Source organism: Myotis lucifugus, unplaced genomic scaffold (genome assembly GCF_000147115.1).
Source record: "Myotis lucifugus unplaced genomic scaffold, Myoluc2.0 scaffold_7, whole genome shotgun sequence".
Classification (NCBI taxonomy): domain Eukaryota; kingdom Metazoa; phylum Chordata; class Mammalia; order Chiroptera; family Vespertilionidae; genus Myotis; species Myotis lucifugus.
This window is the reverse complement of record NW_005871055.1, coordinates 13902849-13922987: the sequence shown is the minus strand read 5'-3', so window position 1 is coordinate 13922987 and position 20139 is coordinate 13902849. Positions and strand designations below refer to the sequence as shown.

Here is a 20139-nt window from a genome sequence, read left to right as displayed (position 1 = left end):
GGGTCTCTTGTGACAGCAAATATATGGGTCATGTGTTTATCCATCAGCACTCGATGCCTTTTGATGGACCATTTAGTCCATTTACATTTAAAGTTATTATGAAAGGTACTTGTTTGTAGCCATTTCCATTTTTTGTGGCTGTTTTCTTCTGAGCTTTTTATTTCTTCTTTTACACCAGTCCCTTTAGCATTTCTTGCATTGCTGGCTTGGTGGTGATAAACTCCCTTAGCCTTTTTTTGTCTGTGAAGCTTCTTATTTCCCCTTCAATTTTGAATGATAGCCTTGCTGGATAGAGTATTCTTGGATTCAGTCCTTTGCTTTGCATCACTTTGTAAATTTCTGTCCATTCTTTTCTGGCTTGATGTGTTTCTGTTGAGAAATCATTTGATAATCTAATGGGAGATCCCTTGTATGTAACTTTCTGTCTCTCTCTTGCAGCCTTTAAGATTCTCTCTTTGTCCTGAGCATTTGCCATGGTAATTATGATGTGTCTTGGTGTTGGTCTTTTCGGGTTCACCTTTTTTGGGACTCTCTGTGCTTGTGTGACTTTTTACTTCCCCACTTCAGGGAAGTTTTCTGATATTATTTCTTCAAATAGGTTTTCTAAGTCTTGTTCCTCTTTCTGGTGTTCTGGCACTCCTATTATTCGTATGTTGTTTTGTTTCATGTTGCCCCTTAGCTCCCTAAGGCTCTCCTCCTGTCTTTTAATTTTTTTCTCCAATTGCTGTTCAGTTTGGTTGTGTTTTGTTTCCCTGTCTTCTAATTCGCTAATTCGGTCCTCCACTTCTCCTAGTCTACTGTTGAAACTTTCAATGGTGTTTTTTATTGCAGCTATATCACTCTTCATTTCTTCTTGGTTCTTACATAATTTGTTGATTTTTTCATCCATTTCTTTTTGATTGTTACATAAGTTGTTGATTTTTTTCCTCCATCCGGTTTATGCACTCTAGGACCCTTAATCTGAATTCTTTTTCTGTCATGCTGCATGCCTTGGTTTCACTTAGCTGCTTTTCTGGCGAGTCCTCCTTTTCTTTCCTTTGGGGTTTCTTTGTCTACCCATGTTTGATCTCACCAAGATATCTAGATGTTGAGTCGTTCAGTGGCTGCTCCCTGGGTGGCAGTGGCTTCTCGGGCTGCGGTTGCTCCTCGGGCGGTTGTGGTAGCAGCTGCTCCTCAGTTGGGAGCAGCTCCTGTGGTAGGTGCTGTTCACTGCTGTGGTGGTTCCTCTGGCTGGTGGGGGGAGGCTTCACACACAGCTGCTGTTCCTCAGACAGAGGGTGTGGTGAACAGGAGGCTGCTGTTCCTTGCTGTACTGTGTTCTTTAGTTATGATAAACTAATCATAAATTTATATTTCTATTATAATATAAACATTATATGCTAATGTAAATTACATGAAACAAAGTTTTTTTAAAATATATTTTATTGCTTTTTCACAGAGAGGAAGGGAGAGGAATAGAGAGTTAGAAACATTGATGAGAGAGAAACATCTACCAGCTGCCTCCTGCACACCCCCCACTGGGGATGTGCCCGCCACAAAGGTACATGCCCTTGACTGGAATCGAACCCGGGACCAATGCTCTATCTGCTGCGCGAAACCAGTCAGGGCTGTAACAAAGTTTTTAGTGCTATTGATTGTTCAGAATCTCATGTGCCATTGTCTACTTTGTTGAAATACAAACACAAACTAAATAAAAATAAGAAACTATGAAAATGTGCTTTTACTTCTAGATAATATTCCCAATTTGGTTTTGACATTTACTTTTATTGGAATAATGCATGGGTGTTTTACATTTTTATCTGTTTTATCAACAGTATCATTATACAACTTTATCCTTATAATATTTGTTTCAATTATTTTTATTATTGAAAATAATATTTCAATTATTTTTATGTTTAGAAAATCCTTTTTTACCCCCATGTTTTCTGCTAGTTTATGACAGATTTTATTTTATTTTTTTATCTTTATTGTTGAAAGTATTACAAACGTCCCCCTTTTCCCCCATTGTCCTTTTCTAACCTGCCTCTGCTCTGCACCCCAGGCCTTCACCACACTGATTTTATTTTACTTTTTGACTTATAGATCCAAATGGATTAACTGTGTTATTTAGGGTGAAGTACAAACTCTTTATTTTTTACATCCTCAACGGAAATTGCTTTTAAAAATATGGTTGAGCCCTCATTTATCTTGAATGATTCTTACTCACTGCAGATAAACCCTCCAGCCCTCTTGCTGGCACATGGTGAGTTCAAAGCCCTGATCTAGTACGATAACGGAATTTTACATCAGCCCTGAGCCTGGAAAGATGGTGTCACAGTCCTCGAGCCAGCAGGGTTTTCCTGTGGAGCCCTGGGAAGGGGTGAGTGATGACTCTGGTGACACTGATGGTTCACCCCACCTCCTGGACACTGACTACCCCTCTTGCCCATCAGACGTCAGGTTCACGAGGCACAAAGCTGCCTGGATTAACCCCCAGGATCTGCAGCCTCAGCTGCAGGACTTGCCGCTTCAGGTGCCAACAGTGGGGAACATTGGCAGCAACTTTGTGGGGGATGCTACCTCTCCCTTGGGCACTTCACCATTGTCTCTCAAGAACTCCATGGTGGAGACATCGTTGTGGAAGGACACTGTGGGCTCCATGGGAAGCTCAGGTAAAAAGAGTAGTGACTTTTCTTTTAACCCCACACAAGAGCGGGCAGTGCCCCCAGGACGCTCTCCTTGGATGTCTCCGTGCACAAGCTCCAAGATTTTGACTGCTTCCCTATGTTCTGAAGCTGACAGTGCTTGTTTCAAGCCTTCTCACCTGACAGCTTCCACTGACGAAGGTAACTTTAGTCAGGGACTTTCCTCATTCTTGTCCATTCACACACTTGCTTTGTCTTGGTCTAAAGGTCTAAAGCCTGCCCCACTGTCTTCCTCATAAAAAAAAATGTCATGGGTTTACTCTTAGACCAGAAGCCAGTGCATTAACTCATTTAATATTGTTTTTGGCCCATCTACCTGGACCGTTACAGCTGTGAAATCAAGTATTTCCTTTCTCCTTAAACTGCAGGGAAATGCCATCCTAGCTCAACGTAGTTGATAATCAACATCACCAGTTAATTTTGAACTGGTGTGTGCCTTCAGGGACTTCCAGCCTATGAAATTGCCTGCTAGGCAGGGCATTGGAAGTACTCTCAATCCACTGTGCTGGTGTTTCCAGAAAGAATGGGCTCCATTGCACACCAGCAAACCAGTACTTACTAGGAGATGGACTTGCCTTTCCTGTTATATCTACTTGGATAGAGTGTGACTAGAAAACAGTCAGTTTTAAAAATAGTAACCACATGTTCCCAAAGGTTATAGGAATTAAGGGCTCCCATTGCTATGAGGTAATGCACATATTCCTAAAATACTGAAATTCCTAAAAGGAGATAATCCATGCAAAATGCCACCGAGGAGTCAATAAATTAGCTATTGTTATAATTTATAGCATGTTTACTTTACTTTAAAATATTCACTATTTTATATTCATGCTTTGCATTAATTTATATTTCTGTTAGAACTCTAGTTCAAGTAGTCAATGAAGTTTTTTCTGTCAAAACAATTTTAAAAGCTGCCCATGTGTTGTGTGTAAGTTTGTATGTGTGTATGCTTGTATGTATTTATATCTCACTATCAGGAACCAGTCCTCCCCTTTGCTAAAATATGGGGTTTATTTGTTCTATTCGAAACTTTGAAAAGTCAGAGATGATGATAGTCTTCAACACATTAATCATTGCTGAAGAATAGCAGATTTTGGGCAATCTTTCAATGGACTAACTGAATAAGAACCAAATTTGAGCAAAATAAAACACTTTGATTATTGACTTTTTTCTGTCTTTTTGCTCATCTGCTGGGATAGTTCTCAGGCAAAGAGTAATTTGCAAATTTAGTGGTTGCCAGATAAGAGGTTAGTCTCCTACTAGATTGCCTCACAGGGGAGAGTGAGGAGAACATGGAGAAAAGGGAAAGCCCTCTCCCCTGCAAACCACCACCACTATGACAAGTTATATAGTGACAGGAGGGTCTCTTTAGGGCCTAGTGTACCCGTGACCCAAATAATTTGTTATATCACTGCCTAGAAGTGGTTCTGCAATTTTAAATTATCCTGTAACTTTGTCTTTATAGAAAATAGGTACCCCAGCCCAAACAATCTATCTAAGTACCTTTAAAAAACCACTCTTTCTTTTAGGAGTATTTCTTTAACTTGGTTAAGGGATTCATTCCATGGGATTAAAAAAAAATCCTGAGTGATCAGGCTCTTTCTGGCGTGGGTGGCAGCAATGGGGAGAACAGGCATTTGCCTCTACGACGTGGGATTTTCCTGTGACTGTTGCATCTCCAGTGGCAGCAGCAGGGTTTTCCTTTGCTAGATAAAATGGTAGGGAAAGACCCCTTGAGCTGTCAGAAACAATTCCACAGTTCCTTCATTTGCATAGGATCTACACATTTACAAAGCACTTTCACATTCTTTACTTTTTTAACTTAGTAGATAATTACCCCAGTTCTAGGGATGAGGAAATTTTAATGCATAGACACAGCTGGTGCATGGAGAGCTGGAACTGGAATCTACACTGTCTGATTCATCTCTGTGCTTTTCTCTATGTTCAGGGTCCAAAAACTATGACTGGGTCAAATTCAGCCAGCCTCCTGATTTTATAAATAACAACTTTGCTTGTTTTGTCTATAGCTGCTTTCTCACTACAGTGGAAAAACTGAGTAGTTGGAACAAATGCCATATGGACCTCATATCCTACAATATATACTAGTTAGTTGCTCTTTTCTGAAAAATTTTGCCCACTCCAGATGGCTTCTGATTCTAAGAGGTTCAAAGTTTTCCATGGCCCCGACCGGCATGGCTCAGTGTTTGAGCATCAACCTAAGAACCAAGAGGTCACGGTTCGATTCCTGGACAGGGCACATGCCCAGGTTGCGGGCTCAATCCCCATTATGGGGCGTGCAGGAAGCAACCTATCAATGATTCTCTCTCATCATTGCTGTTTCTAGCTCTCTCTCTAAAATAATAAAAAAAAAAGTTTTCCATGGAACAGTGGCTTCCTTGAAGATGAGGCAAGGGATTTGAGTGATCCTGCTTGTCTCTCTGTCACCCTGAGAGCTGTATAATCATCAAGACATTGGCAGCATTTTCTTCTAATTTAGTGGATTGGGACAAGCCAGCTTTTATGGCTCTCACAAAAATGTTTTGACTTAAATGCTACAATAAGAAATCACATGTGTTTTGCTGGTGTTCATTGCCAGTAATGGAGTTGCTTAAGGGTACAGACTAGATGAGTCAGCTGAATATACCTTCTGCAGTTTCTTCTTGTTTTTGATTGGAGGAAGACCATTTTAGTGAAACAAAGCTGACATTTTTCAGATACTTTGTTTTTGCAAACAGGAAGTTTGGTCAATTTCAGTGAGTTAGAGAAGTGATTCCATGATTCTTATGGCTGTTTCTAGACTGTTTCTTCTCACCTTTCTTCATCTCCTTTAGGTAGTTTCCATGACTCTCTTCTCTTTCTGCCTCACTGGCCTCCTCCATGCCAGGGTTCTTCCATGTGTTCTTATTGTTCCAATGGCCTCTTGTAGAATGATAACCTTTAAGACAATATCTGCAAGCCTTACCACCAGAAGGTGCATTCTTCTTTTGTTATCCTAATTTACTCTAGAGTTGTGCTAATTAAAAAACAACAACAATATTTAAAAGCCACTCTCTAGAATTATTTTGTTTTCTTAAATAATCGTTGGACTTCTTTTTCTCTATTTTTAATAACTTGCTGTATTGTCAGGTGCTGTTCAAATCAATAGAAGAAGCATTTCATTAATTTCCTTCTCAGCAGAAGCATTTGTGCATCCAGTTGATGTAGAAAAGGTGAATATTTTACTTTTACATTTTTTTTATGCCACAAAGAGTGTTAATCCTTTAGATAGTGCTGTTATAATTTAAATTTGGAAATTTCACTTCATGAGGCATGGCAAGTAGGTTTCATTTCAGCATTTGATTGATAGAGGTGGAGGCTGCCAAGAGCCCCAAGCTGAGAAGGGTTCTGAGTCAGTGTCTATGCTCAGCTGGAAAGTCTGCCATGATTGATGAATGATGTCAACCATTGGGCCATCACCAACCTAGGGTTTTATATCACAAGAAATTCAAATTGGGTTGTTTATTGATTGCAGTGGACTAAGTCTTATGTCTGGAAGATATGGGCTATACTTTACATAATAACCTCTAATTAACTCCATTTAAATATGGCTTCTTGATTTTTATTTTTATTTTGTAAGAGAATATTTATTTGGTAAACTACAGAGGTAGAAAAAGTAATTCCTAGAAGAAACGGGCTTAGGAGAGAATTTATGGAGGTAAAGGAAGAGCTCTTGGAGCTTGAGAGTGAGAAAGCTAATGGTAATGTGCCTGGAGTGGGGGAGAGGCGGGAAGGGAGGGTGGTGTGGGAGAGGGAAGGAAAAGGAAAGGGAAAGGCACAGGTGTGACCCTGGGAAGGAGAGTGCCGGCTTCTTGATTTTTAAAAATGTAATATACCTCAATGAAAAAAAGTTGATTATCCTTTTGTATTTTAACTGATGATTTTTTTCTATAGGAAAATGCCCACTTTTATGCTGCAGATATGATTATATCAGCAATGGAGAAAATGAAGTGTAACATCCTGAGTCAACAGCACACAGAGAACTGGAGTATAGAAGAAGCCAGTGGGTCACTTGGGAATGATCGAAGTGACTCTGAAGTGACCTTTTATACCAATATAAAACAAGAATCCGGGTCTTCCACTTTTTCAAACAGTGGCTATGAAGGCAAGTGGGGCAAATATGAGAAAGCTTTTTGCTGTAATCTCTACACATATTTATCTTCTCTGTCAAATCTGGAAGTATGTCTTTAAATCCTTTGTCTAAAACTTCTGAAATAACCTACTAGCATATTATCCTCATCATATGTGCCATTTGGGTTTGGGACTGATTAGCATACTCCACTCCATGGTTAAATCGATGTGTTGTTGGTTTTCTTGGACTTCATCCTAATTTTCCTTTTGGCAGTGGCTGAAATTTTCCATCTTCCTTTGCTTTCTGTCACATAGCATTCTCTTAACTCTTCTTCCTTTCCAAGTCCTCTTTCATTCATTCCACAAACAAGGAGCCTGAGAGGTGCTGGGTGCCGGGCATCACCAGGCAACAAGATGTGCTCCTTCCCTCCAGGAGCTCTCGTGGTGGAGCCCAGGTTGTGTGGGATCATAGGCAGGGACCCAGTGCAGCGGGTCCCAGAGTAGAAGGAGCTCCAGGGAGTTCTTCCTGGAGGGGAGGATAAATAAGCTGAGAACTGAAGATAGGATTTGTCATTTTCTTACCATTTCTTAAGTGTGAGTCCTGCTTCAGTCCTAGATTCTTCTCTTTCTACCATGAGATTTTATCCACTGCAACATCTTTCCATTATTCCCTCTCTGTTGACATCTCTCACATCTGTGTTTTTAGTCCTGCAACTCTTTTACGTGCTTGCTCAATATTGCTGGGATCTGTGGAACATGTCCACCTGAATGGCCTCCCAGGATCTCTAACTTAACATGTCTAAACCAGTCATCTCTCTATCACTCCCTCACAAGCCCCTTTCAGAAAAAAGAAAAAAAAAGATTAAAAATGAATGCTTGCTTTTCCTTTTGACTTCCTTTACCTGGCATTTTAATCAGGACCCTTTCAGGAGAGAAGCACTCACTCCGTGTGGTACATATAGAACACAATGCCTGGCATAAAATAGGTGTGTAATAAATTGTTGTTGAATCCACTACCTAGCTCAAATTAAAAGGAACATTATTTAGAAAGTATATAGAGCATCCTCATTGAACCCAGTGATGGGAAATATAAAACTGACCAGTAAAGAGGCAGCTCTGGCATCTGTATTTTCTGAGGCAACAAAATGCAATTGCTACTCTTCCTGCATGTAGTTGCTTCATTCCCCCTTTTCCACAGCCTGACTTCTTCATCCATACCCACCCCTTAGCCCTTGTTTTTGTCTGCTATCTCCTTGACTTCTCAGTCAGGGCCTCACAGCTCAGCCTAGTCTTGCTGGACCCCAAGTCTAGGCTACCAGAAAGAGCATGTGGTGGCACCTGCTTTAATTGGGTGTCCATAGCTGGTCAGCTAGCTGTGTGACCAGTTTGGCCAGGGAATGCAATATAGATTGTGATCCCCTCTGAGGCCACCGGTGGAGAGAAAAGGCATGTGGTTCATATTTCAGCACACTATCTTTGACTCTTTCTTCTTCCTTGTGCCTGTACCTCTGTCCAGTTTCTAGTTAGTGAACAAATCAATTCTGACTTCTCAGTAATAGTGACATCCCCTCCATCCATTCTCCATTCCTGCCTTTTACCTGCAGCAGCCCTCTGGCCAGTCATTTTGTAAGAACTGCATTTAGGTCCTCCATATGTATCTGCTGCCTTTAATTTTCTCTCTTTGCTTTCACACTCTTTTCCCTTATTATTGACCCTACACACATCTGTCTCTCCAGTCCTCTAAAGTGGCCTGCTGAGTTTGTTCCATATTTAATCTTGGGATTTTTAGCCTTCTGGGAACCAGCTTCTCCCTACCTTCTCAGCAGGCATATCCCGCTATTTCTGTTGTAACATAGGCTTCAGTTATACTAGCCTGTTATACTTGTTTGTAGACATTTCTCATAAGCTCTGGCCTACCTCCCTTTACTTCAGCGAGGCTCTCTTGGAACACACATTAGTTCCTTCATCATTCCCATTCTTCAAAAGCATTTTTTTGCCACCAGCACTGTGACGTGTTCCTGATTTTCATCAGGAGAGGAGTACCATTCATATGGGATGGAACATAAGTTGTGCTCTGGAATGCTCTCTAATTGTCTAGGCTCGTGTCTTCCCCTGGAGTTGTGCAATGTGGATCTCACCTCTAAACTTCTTAAAGCCCATGGCACACAACTGTGTTTCCTTAAATTCTTTGATAGATGAGATTTATCTTATTTGTATTTGCATTCAGCATAGTGCCTTGTTTGAAATAGGTATTTAAAAAATGTATTAAATGGTTGAATACTAATGTTTAGATGAAATTTTAAAAATATATATGTTAAAGAAATTTAAAAATATTCCTACCATCCAAATAAAATATTTATCTTCTACTAGTATTAAGTATCATTCTTTAAAAATTTTTTTATTATTCTTATTTTTTTATTGTTGACAGTATTATAGCTATCTCTCGTTTTCTCCCTTTTTGACCCCCTCCACCCAACCTCTGCCCCACCCCAGGCCTTCCCCAAACTATTATATGTGTCCATGGCTTATGAATATATGCATATATGTTCTTTTGTTAATCTCTTCCTGTCCCCTCCCAACCCCACCATTAGAGATTTATTATTCTGTTCCATGCATCCATACTGCTGGACCTATTTTGTCATCAATTTATTTTGTTCATTAGATTCCACATATAAGTGATATCATGTGATAATTTGTTTTTCTCTAAATGGCTTATTTTGCTTAACATAATACTCTACAGGTCCCTCAATGCTGTCTCAAAGGGCAAGAGATTCTTCTTTTTATAGCCACATAGTATTCCAGTATGTAAATGTACCACAGCTTTTTTATCCACTCATCTACAGATGGGCACTTGGGCTGTTTCCAGATATTAGCTATTGTAAGTAATGCTGCTATGAACATAAGCATGCATATATTTATTCTGATTGTGTTTCGGGATTCTCAGGATATACTCTGAGAAGTGGGATTGCTGGGTCAAATGGCAGTTCCATTTTTAATTTTTTGAGGAACCTCCATTCTCTTTTATAATGTCTGAACCAGTCTGCATTTCCACCAGCAGTGTACTAGGGTTCCCTTCTCTTTACATCCTTGCTAGTAATTGCTTGTTGATTTATTGATGGTACCCATTCTGCCAGGTGTGAGGTGATATCTCATTGTCATTTTAATTTTCATTTCTCTGATGATTAGTGACATTGAGCATTTTTTCAGATGTCTATTGGCCATCTGTATGTCTTCTGCCTATTTTTAAATTAGATGGTCTTCCTGGTGTTGAGTTGTATGAGTTCTTTGTATATTTTGGAAAATAAACCCTTATCATATGTATTATTGGCGAATATGTTTTCCTATTCAGCCATACAGTAGGTTCCTTTTTAATTTTGTTGATGGTTTTCTTTTCTGGGCAGAAGCTTTTTAGTTTGATGTAGTCCCATTTGTTATTTTTTCCATTTGTTTTTCTCTTGCCCTAGAGAACAAAGGTTGGAAATGCGGCTCGCGAGCCACATGCGGCTCTTTGGCCCCTTGAGTGTGGCTCTTCCACAAAATACCACCGTGCGGGCGCACATGTACAGTGCGATTGAAACTTCATGGCCCATTTGCAGAAGTCAGTATTTTGTGGAAGAGCCACACTCAAGGCGCCAAAGAGTTGCATGTGGCTTGCGAGCCGCAGTTTGCCGACACTGCCCTAGGAGATGTTTTGGTGAAAATACTGCCACATGAGATGTCTGAGATTTTACTGCCTATGTTTTCTTCTAGGATTTTTATGGTTTCATGACTTACATTTAAGTCTTTTATTCATTTTGAGTTTATTCTTGTGTATGGTATAAGTTGGTGGTCTAGTCTTTCTTTCCCTCTCTTCCTTCCTTCCTTCCTTCCTTCCTTCCTTCCTTCCTTCCTTCCTTCCTTCCTTCCTTCCTTCCTTCCTTCCTTTTTTCTTTTTTGCATATACCTATCCTATTTACCAAACACCATTTATTAAAGAGACAGTCTTTACTCCATTGTATGCTTCTACAGACTTTCTCAAATATTAATTGACCATATTGGCATGGGTTGATTTCTGGAGTCTCTGTCCTGTTGCATTGGTCTATATGCCTGTTCTTGTGCCAATACTAGGTTGTTTTATTACAATGGCTTTGTAGTATAGTTTAATATCTAGTATCATGATCTCTCTAACTTTGTTCTTCTTTCTCAAGATTTCTGTGGCTATTCGGGGTCTTTTTGGAGTATTTGTTGTAGATATGAGAAATATGCTATTGACATTTAAATATGGATTGTGTTGAATGTGTAGATTGCTTTGGGTAGAATGGACATTTGAATAATATTAATTCTTCTAATCCATGAACATAGTATATGCTTCTACTTGTTTGTTGCCGGGGTTCTTGTCCCAGCATCAAGAAGGGTTCAGGAATCTGGAGAAGGGGCTGTGCGTAGATGACATAGGAATCCAGAGACTAATAAAGAATCCGGAGACGAAATATATTTTGAAAGGCACTGGGGGTCAGAGGAGCTTAGCTAAAGGAGCTAAGATCCAGGTCTTAAGTCTAAGGTCTTAGGTTCTCTCTGTCCCCAGGACCCCCTGCTTTTTATTAACACAACTTGTCCTGAGGCGAAGCAAAGATATACACTTCAAAGGGTCAGGGTTTGTTACAGAGTCCATTGTCAGAACGGGGGAATTAGCCTACGGCTGTTCAGGCATTTGGCCAGTAGGAGGCAATAACATGTAGATTAAGATGCCCTTTAACTGTCTGGCAGCCACAATCAATTTAATGTATCCTATTCAGGTTTGGGGAAATGCCTTTAGCCATTCTCAGCTGGTGACTACATGTGTGACTCAACCCTGTTGAGTCCCCAAGTCTCATCAACCTTTTGATGAAACTCTTGAAATTATGACATGCTGGAATTTGTTCCCGGCAGTTTGTATTTCCCTCTATTTCATTTTTTAATGTCCTGTAGTTTTCTGAGTACAAGTCTCTTACCTCATTGGTTATGTTTATTCTCAGGTATCTTATTTTCTTTTGTTGTAATTGTAAATGGTATATATATTTTTTTACTTTCCCTTTCTGAGGGTTTATTACTGGTGTATAAAAATGCCATCAATTTCTGGGTGTTAATTTTGTATCTTGCTACTTTGCAGAATTTATTTATTAAATCTAGTAGATTTTGGGTGGAGTCATTAGGGTTTTCTATATACAATATCATGCCATCTACAAATTATGACAGTTTTACTCCCTCCTTTCCAATTTGGATGCCTTTTATTTCTTCTTCTTGTCTGATAGCTATTGCTAGAACTTCCAGTACTATCTTGAATAAGAGTGGTGAAAGCAGACATCTCTGTCTTTTTCCTGATCTTAAGGAAAATGCTTTTAGTTTTGCCTGGCCACAGTGGCTCAATGGTTGAGTGTCGACCTATGAATCAGGAGGTCACAGTTGGATTCCTGGTCAGGGCACATGCCCGGGTTGTGGGCTCAATCCCCAGTGTGGCGCGGGCACAAGGCAGTCAATCAATGATTCTCTCTCATCAATGATGTTTCTACTCTCTCTCCCTCTCCCTTCCTCGCTGAAATCAATAAAAATATATTTTAAAAAGAATAAGAAAATGCTTTTAGTTTCTGCCCATTGAGTATGATATTGGCTGTAGTTTGTTATATATGGCTTTTATTATGTCGAGGTATGATCCCTCTGTTCCCACTTTGCTGAGAGTTTTTATCATAAATGGGTGCTGTATTTTGTTGAATGCTTTTTCTACATCTACTGATATGATCATATGATTTTTATCCTTCATTTTGTTTATGTGGTCCATTATGTCTATTAATTTGCAAATATTAAACCATTCTTTCATCCCTGCAATAAATCCCACTTAATATATTGCTGGATCTGATTTGCTAATATTTTGTTGAGGATTTTAGCATCTATGTTCAGCAGGTTATTGCCCTGTAATTTTCTTCCTTTGTAGTGTCTTTATCTGGTTTTGGAATTAGGATAGTGCAATCCTCATAAAAAAAGCTTGAAAGTGTTTCTTTCTCTTGGACTTTTTGGAGTAGTTTGAGAAAGATAGATGTTAGTTCTTCGAATATTAATAAAACTTCCAATTGAAGTCCTCTGGACCAGGGCTTTTGTTTGCTGGCAGATTTTTATTATTATTATTATTATTATTATTATTATTATTACTAGAGGCCCGGTGCACAAAAATTTGTGCACTCGGGGGGGAGGGAGAGTCCCTCAGCCTGGCCTGTGCCCTCTTGCAGTCTGGGGCCCCTCAGGAGATAACGACCTGCTGCCTTAGGCCTGCTCCCGGGTGGCAGAGGGCAGGCCCAATCCCTAGGTGCAGCCCCTGGTCGAGCTCAGAGCAGGGCTAATTGGGGATTTGGGGCGCTGCCCCCTGTCATGCACAGAGCAGGACAGATTGGGAGGTTGTGATGCCACCCTCAGTCACGCTCAGGGTAGGGCCAATTGGGGGGTTGGGTCACCGCCCCCTGTCACACTCAAGGCAGGGTCGATGGGGAGGTTGCGGCACCACCCCCTGTCACGCACAGAGCAGGGCCAATCAGGGGGTTGAGGAGCTCCCCCCTGTCACTCACAGAGTAGGGCCGATAGGGGAGTTGGGGCACCGCCCCCTGTCACACACAGAGCAGGGCCGATCAGGGGGGTTGGGCGCCGCCCTCTATCGCCACAGAGCAGGGCCGATCAGGGCGTTGGGGCGCCGCCACTGTCACACTCAGGGCAGGGCCGATGGGGAGGTTATGGCTCTACCCCGTCACACACAGAGCAGGGCCTGTGGGGGGTGGGGGGGGTTGGGGTGCCGCACCCTGTCACACACAGAGCCGCAGGGCGATCAGGGGGTTGGGGAGCTCCCCCCTATCAGGCATAGAGCAGGGCTGATCAGGGGATTGGGGCACCTTCCCCTGTCACGAACAGAGCAGGGCGGATAGGGAGGTTGTGGCCCCGCCCCCTGTCACACACAGAGCCACAGGGCGATCAGGGGGTTTGGGCGCTGCCCCCTGTCACGCTGATCCCGGTGCCGGGAGGCCTATTACCCTTTTACTATATAGGATAGAGGCCTGGTGCACTGGTGGGGGCCGGCTGGTTTGCCCTGAAGGGTGTCCTGGATCAGGGTGGGGGTCCCACTTGGGTGCCTGGCCAGCCTGGGTGAGGGGATGATGGCTGTTTGCAGCTGGTCACACCCCCTTCAGGGTGGGGGTCCCCACTGGGGTGCCTGGCCAGCCTGGGTGAAGGGCTGAGGGCTGTTTTCAGGCTGGCAGGTGACTGAAGCTCCCAACTGCTCCTTTTTTTCATTTTTTTTTTATTCTGGGCCAGCTTTAGCTCTGAGGCTTGGCTCCAGTTCTGAGGCCTCGGCTGCTGAAAGCAGGTATCTGGTTTGTTTGGGTTCTATAATCGAAACACTGTTTCAACTCCAGCTCTGAGATCCCGGCTGGCTGAAAGCAGGTTTCTGGGGTTTTGTTTAGCTTCTATATTTGTAACAATGTTTCAAACTGCAAACTCAGAGGCCGGCAGCGGCAGGTGGGGAACGTTGGCTTCCTCCGTCACTGAAGCAAGCAAGCCTCCTGTTTGCTTCAAGCTGCCTGGCTGCGGGCTACCATCTTGGCTGGCAGTTAATTTGCATATCGCCCTGATTAGCCAATGGGAAGGGTAGTGGAGGTACGGCTAATTACCATGTTTCTCTTTTATTAGATAGGATTATTATTGCTTCAATTTCACTAGTTGTTTTTGAACTATTCTGGTTTTCTGATTTTTCCTGATTGAGTTTTGGCAAATTATATGTTTCTAGGAATTTATCATTTCGCCCAGGTGGTCCCCTTTGTTTGCATATATATGTTCAAAGTATTTTCTTACAATCCTTTGTATTTCTGTGGTGTTGATTGTTACTTTACCTTTTTCATTTTTTATTTTGTTTATTTTGTTTCCTGATAAGTCTGGCTAAAGGTTCATCAATCTTATTTATCTTTTCAAAGAACCAGATCTTGATGTTACTGATCTTTTTAATTTTACTTTTTTCAGTCTCTGTCATTTATTTCCACTCTAATCTTTATTATTTCCTTCCTTCTACTTTCTTTGGACTTTTCTTGTGTTCTCTTTCTAATTCTTTTAGTTGTAGGTTTAGTTGTAGGTTTGAGTTTTTCCTATTTGTTGAGGTAGGCTTGTAATGCTATGAACTTCCCTCTCAGGACTGCTTTCACTGTGTCCCATAAATTTTGGGTTGTTGTGTGTTTATTTGTTTCCAGGAATTTTGTGATTTATGCTTTGATCTCACTGGTAATCTATTCATTGTTAATAACAAGCTATTTGGTCTCCATGTGTTTGATTGTTTTTGAGGTATTTTTTTTTATTGTAGCTGATTTCTAGTTTCATGCCATTGCAATCGAAGATGCTTAATGTGATTTAAATCTTCTTGAATTTGTTAAGACTTATTTTGTGTCTTAACAGGTGGTCTATCTTTTGGAATAATTTATGTGCACTTGAGAAAAATGTGTATTTTGCCCCTTTGGGATGAACTGTTCTGTAAATGTCAATTAAATCCATCTGATCTAGCGTGTCATTGAAGGCCATGGTTTCCTTGTTGACTTTTTGTCTAGAAGATTTATCCAGTGATGTCAGTGAGGTGTTAATGTCCCCTACTGTGACACTGTGACTGTATTGTAACACATTTCTCCCATATAGTCTCCCATATAGTAGTATATATATATACTATTTTATTGGGTGTGTATATATTTATCAGTGTTATGTAGGGTCCTTCCTGGCTTCTTACTATGGCCTTTGTTTAGAAGTCTGTTTTGTCAGATATGAGTATTACTAACTCAACTTTTTTAAAATTTCCATTTGCATGGAATATTTTTTCCCATACCTTCACTTTCAGTCTGAATGATTCTTTTGTTCTGAGGTAGGTCTCTTGTACACAGCATATATATTGGTCAGGTTTTCTTATCCATTTATCTACCCTATGTCTATTGATTGGAGCACTTAGTCCACTTATATTTAAGGTTATTCTTGATATGTACTTACCTATTGTCAATTTTTTAAATACTTATGATGTTCCTCTCTCACTTGATTTCTTCTTCTTCTTAAAGCACTTCCTTTAACATTTCTTGCAGTGCAAGTTAGGTGGTAATGTACTCCTTTAGCCTTTTTTTGTCTGGGAAGCTCTTTATTTTATCTTCAATTTTAAATGATAACTTTACTGGATAGAGTAGTCTTGGGTTCAGTTCCTTGCTTTTCATTACTTTGAATACTTCATGCCAGTACCTTCTGACTTGAAGTGTTTCTGTTGAGAAATCAGCTCACATTCTAATGGATACTCTTTTGTAGGTATTTTTTTTTCTCTCTCTTGCTGCTTTTAAGATGCTTTGTCTTTAAGGTTTGTCATTTTAATTACAATGTGTCTTAACTGGGTCTCCTTAGGTTTATCTTGATTGGAACTCTTTGTGTTTCCTGAACTTGTGTGACTTTTTTCTTCACCAGATTAGAGAAGTTTTCTGCATTATTTTTTTAAAATAGGTTCTCTATACCTTGCTTATTTTATTCTCTTTCTCTTACCCCAGTGTTGCAGATATTGTTCTGTTTCATGTTGTCCCAAAGTTACCTTAAACTATCCTCCTGCTTTTTAATTCTTTTTTCTTTTTGCTGCTCTAATTGAGTGTCTTTTTCTACCTTGTCTTCCAAATCACTAATTCGATCTTCTGGCTCATTCCATCTACTCTTGATATCAGATATGTTATTCTTTATTTCTTACTGGTCTTGTTCATGATTTCTATTTCTTTTTTTATGCTGTTTTAGTTCCCACTTAGTTCCTTGTAATTCTTACTAAGTTCCTCAAGCATCCTTATAACCATTACTTTGACATCTATGTCTAATAAATTGCTTGCCTCCATTTCATTTAAATATTTTTCTGGAGTTTCCTCCTTTTTTTTATTTGGGGTTTGTTTCTTTGTCTCCCCATTTTTGCTGTCCATTTATATTTGTTTCTATGTGTTCAAACTGCTGTGCTTCCCCATCTTCGTGGGTTGACCTTATGTAGTGAGTGTTCTGTGTTGCAGCCTCTTTAATCTTCTGAACTGGATGCCCTAGGAATGTCCTTTGTGTGGTTTATTTGGGCTCTCCTGTTGTAATTGGGCCTTGATTACAATTGTTCCATTCATGGCTTGGATCTCTTCTCAGGCTGGCTGACTGTGAGGTGCATCCCAGACTACATTGTGCGAGCTATTGTGACAGGACAAAGAAAAACACAACACAACAAAACAAGAAACAAAACAAAAACATACAATATGCCCCTACAACAACAACAACAAAAGCAACCATAAAAGAAAAGAGAATTAGGAAAGAGAACAAGAATAATAATAAAAAAATCTACAAGAAGGAAAATAAAGGGGAAAAAAGGGATATGAAAGTGCAGAGGTGAAAGAAAATAAGAATAAGGAATAGGGGAAGAAAATGGTATAAAATAAAAAAGGAAAATATATTATGAAAAGGAAAAAAGATGAGAAAATAGAAATACAAAAAATAAGAAAAAAGAAAAAAGAAAGCAGGAGAAAGAAGAAAAGTAGAGTAAGAAAATGAAAGAAAAATTAGATATATGAAAGAAAAAAGAAAGGATAAAATAATAAAGCAATAAAGAAGATAATGAAGGAAAAAAAAAAAGTGAAGTGGCACTCGTCTCAGCAGAGTTTACTGACTCCTGGGAGCTCCCTTTGGATCCTGCTCTTCTGTTGGCTGAGGCTGACTGCTTTGTCTCCCAAGTCTGGGCCTCTTGGGAGGTACTTTGGTGCTAACCAATGTCAGAGCTGTCCATATCTAACTCTCAGCAATCTGTTATAAGCTTTAAGTGATCCAGAGTTTGTGTCTGTCCCCACAGTACTTGACTGCACATGGGAGGGTCCAAGCTGCACTCTCAGGCCTGTTTGTTAGCAGCACAAGACCCAGTTAGCAAACTTCCTCATTTCCCTGCACTCTGCCTCCCCCGGAAAGTGGTGGGTGTGTTTCCCCAGAGCTACTCCTGTGAGAGTGTTCCAGAATATTTCACTGTCCTTGGCTGGGTGGAGATCCTTGTATGCAGTCTAGTGGGATCTGCTAGAAAATGGGAGTTTCTATCAGCTCTCCTGTGAGGAGTGAGAACCAGTCAGCTTCCCAGGATGGTGGGGTGGACAGCTCCACCCCCAAACCAATCACTGAGGCTCCCTGAGACTGTTTAAACCCACAGGCTTGGCCTCTGCTGCCATCTCCTCTACAGTGATTGAGATGCAGAGTGTGGAAGCAGGTTTCCTGAGGGTGGGGCGAGCTGTATCCCCTAGGGTGGGATATTTGACTTGTCCTGAACTGTGGCTTCTGGGAGGGGTCTACACATCTCAGGAAAAATGGCCGCTTCAATTTGGGGGATTATGACAGATTGCAGATCTCCTGGCTGCCACTTTTTCACATCTACCCCCAATGCTTCCCACCCCAGCCTCTCCTCAGGCATCTCCAGTCCACCTTGCACTCCTCCATTAAAGCCTCATGAATAGCTACAAACAAAAATCCTGTGCTCTGAATTAAAACAAAAAAATGTGGCTTTATCTTCAACCAGCTCTGGTCTTCCCAGGAGATAGAAGCCCCCCACCTTTCATGGCTAGATGTTCTTGGCTCTGGTGCTCTGGACAGAGCCATAAGACAGATTCCTCCTCACTCTTGGCCTACCGCCTGTGGAAGCTAGGTCAGCCCCTCTTGTAACCTCGCCCATCCTTCCAGGCTCCAGGTGTTTTCTGCCCTTCCTTATTATGTCTTCTCTTCAGCTGGACTTCAGTTGGTAATTCCAGGTGAATGTTCCCCAGTTTAGTTTTATTTCCAGTCTGGCCCTAGGAGGAGGTACAAGAAAGATTTGCCTACTCTGCCACCATCTTCTCTTCCTAATCACATTATGGTGATAGATGCTACTCCATGAGGTAGGTCAGCATTCTTTAAATTGCAGGTTGGGCCCTGCTGGCACGGCTCAGTGGTTGAGCATTGACTTATAAACTAGGAGATCATGGTTAGATTCCCGGTCAGGGCAAATGCCCAAGTTGTGAGCTCCATCCCCAGTGTGGAGCATGCAGGAGGCTGCTGATCAATGATTCTCTCATCATTTATGTTTCTATCTCTCTCTCCCTCTCACTAACCTGATATCAATAAAAATATATTTAAATTGCAGGTTGGTCATGAGATCATTAAATTAAAATAAAGAAAAAAGAAAAGAAAGTATCAGTCTGCACGTCAGATTAGTGAGGATGAGCAAGGAATGCTTCTTGGAACTTTTTAACGGTTAAATATATTTTCGTGCTTACACTTAGTTGCAATGTAAATTGTATGTTACTGTGGATCATGGTCAAAACATTGTGGGAAAGACAGGAGTAGGTGAAATTGTCCCCATTTTATCCATGAGGAAACCAAAGCTGAGAAGTTTATTGCCTATTGTCTCCTGGCTGGGATGGGGCAATGCAGTGTTAAACTGGCCAGTCAACTATGAAACCCACTCACATAACCTCTCTGTAACATATGGACTACACTATTTCCCTAAACACCTGTATTCATTTCTATGTTTATTCAAGTGAATTCAGTTTTACAGTAATTATACACTCATATTAATGTAATTACATCACTAATCTATGTATATAAAAGGCTAAGTGTCCATCTGTGTGACTGGTAGCTATGATGCGCACTGGCCACCAGGGGTCAGGCACTCAACGCAAAAGCTTCCATGACGCCCACTGGCCATTTAAAAACAAACGCCGTGGCACCCACAAACCAACACTTGGCTTCCCCCAAGAGGGACACTGGCCCCTCCAACACCCCGGAGCAACACCTCACCAAATTGCAGCCAATGCTGCCAAGACCCTATGGCACAAAATGCAGCCCACAGCCCAGCCCAGAAGCGGTCACTGTGGGTGCTGGGTAATGACGTCACATAGCAGCACCCTGCTTCTTCTTCCTAGCAACTAGCCTCCTTGGAGTTTCTTCAGCCGAGGAACCAACTTGCTTTATAGACAGGTGCAAACATTTTACACTTTAACCAAATGTTTGTGAAGCTTTTTCACGTGCCTCATCTCATTTGATCCTCACAGAAGTCCTGGAGTAGATAGATAGGAGACTTGGTAGAATCCTATTTTCTTTTCATTAGCAAGACGCCAATAGAGATATTAAAATATTTCTTCTAATTAATTTCCTTTCAATGTGCACTGCCAGAAGCCGGTCCATCCTTGCTGCTTGACACAGTCACTGCAGGGAAGAAACATCTGCACAGCATATGTTTCAAGGGACCTGGGGTATATGGCATACTGTTCTTAATATGTTTGCTCCCCCTCTTAGCACTATGTGTTTTAACCAAGGCCACCTC

The 20139-nt window shown here is 41.0% G+C and overlaps 1 protein-coding gene across 1 annotated transcript in view; it reads left to right on the top strand.

The window, feature by feature from the left end:
• The window catches only part of RUBCNL (RUN and cysteine rich domain containing beclin 1 interacting protein like), an 80599-nt gene that overhangs the window by 28746 nt on the left and 31714 nt on the right, over positions 1 to 20139 (top strand). The window contains exons 2-4 of the mRNA XM_023749181.1: positions 2083 to 2825; positions 5811 to 5893; positions 6615 to 6825. Of these exons, the coding sequence (XP_023604949.1) occupies positions 2306 to 2825; positions 5811 to 5893; positions 6615 to 6825 (814 nt within the window). The 5' untranslated portion in view covers positions 2083 to 2305. The remainder of the gene's footprint in view (positions 1 to 2082; positions 2826 to 5810; positions 5894 to 6614; positions 6826 to 20139) is intronic.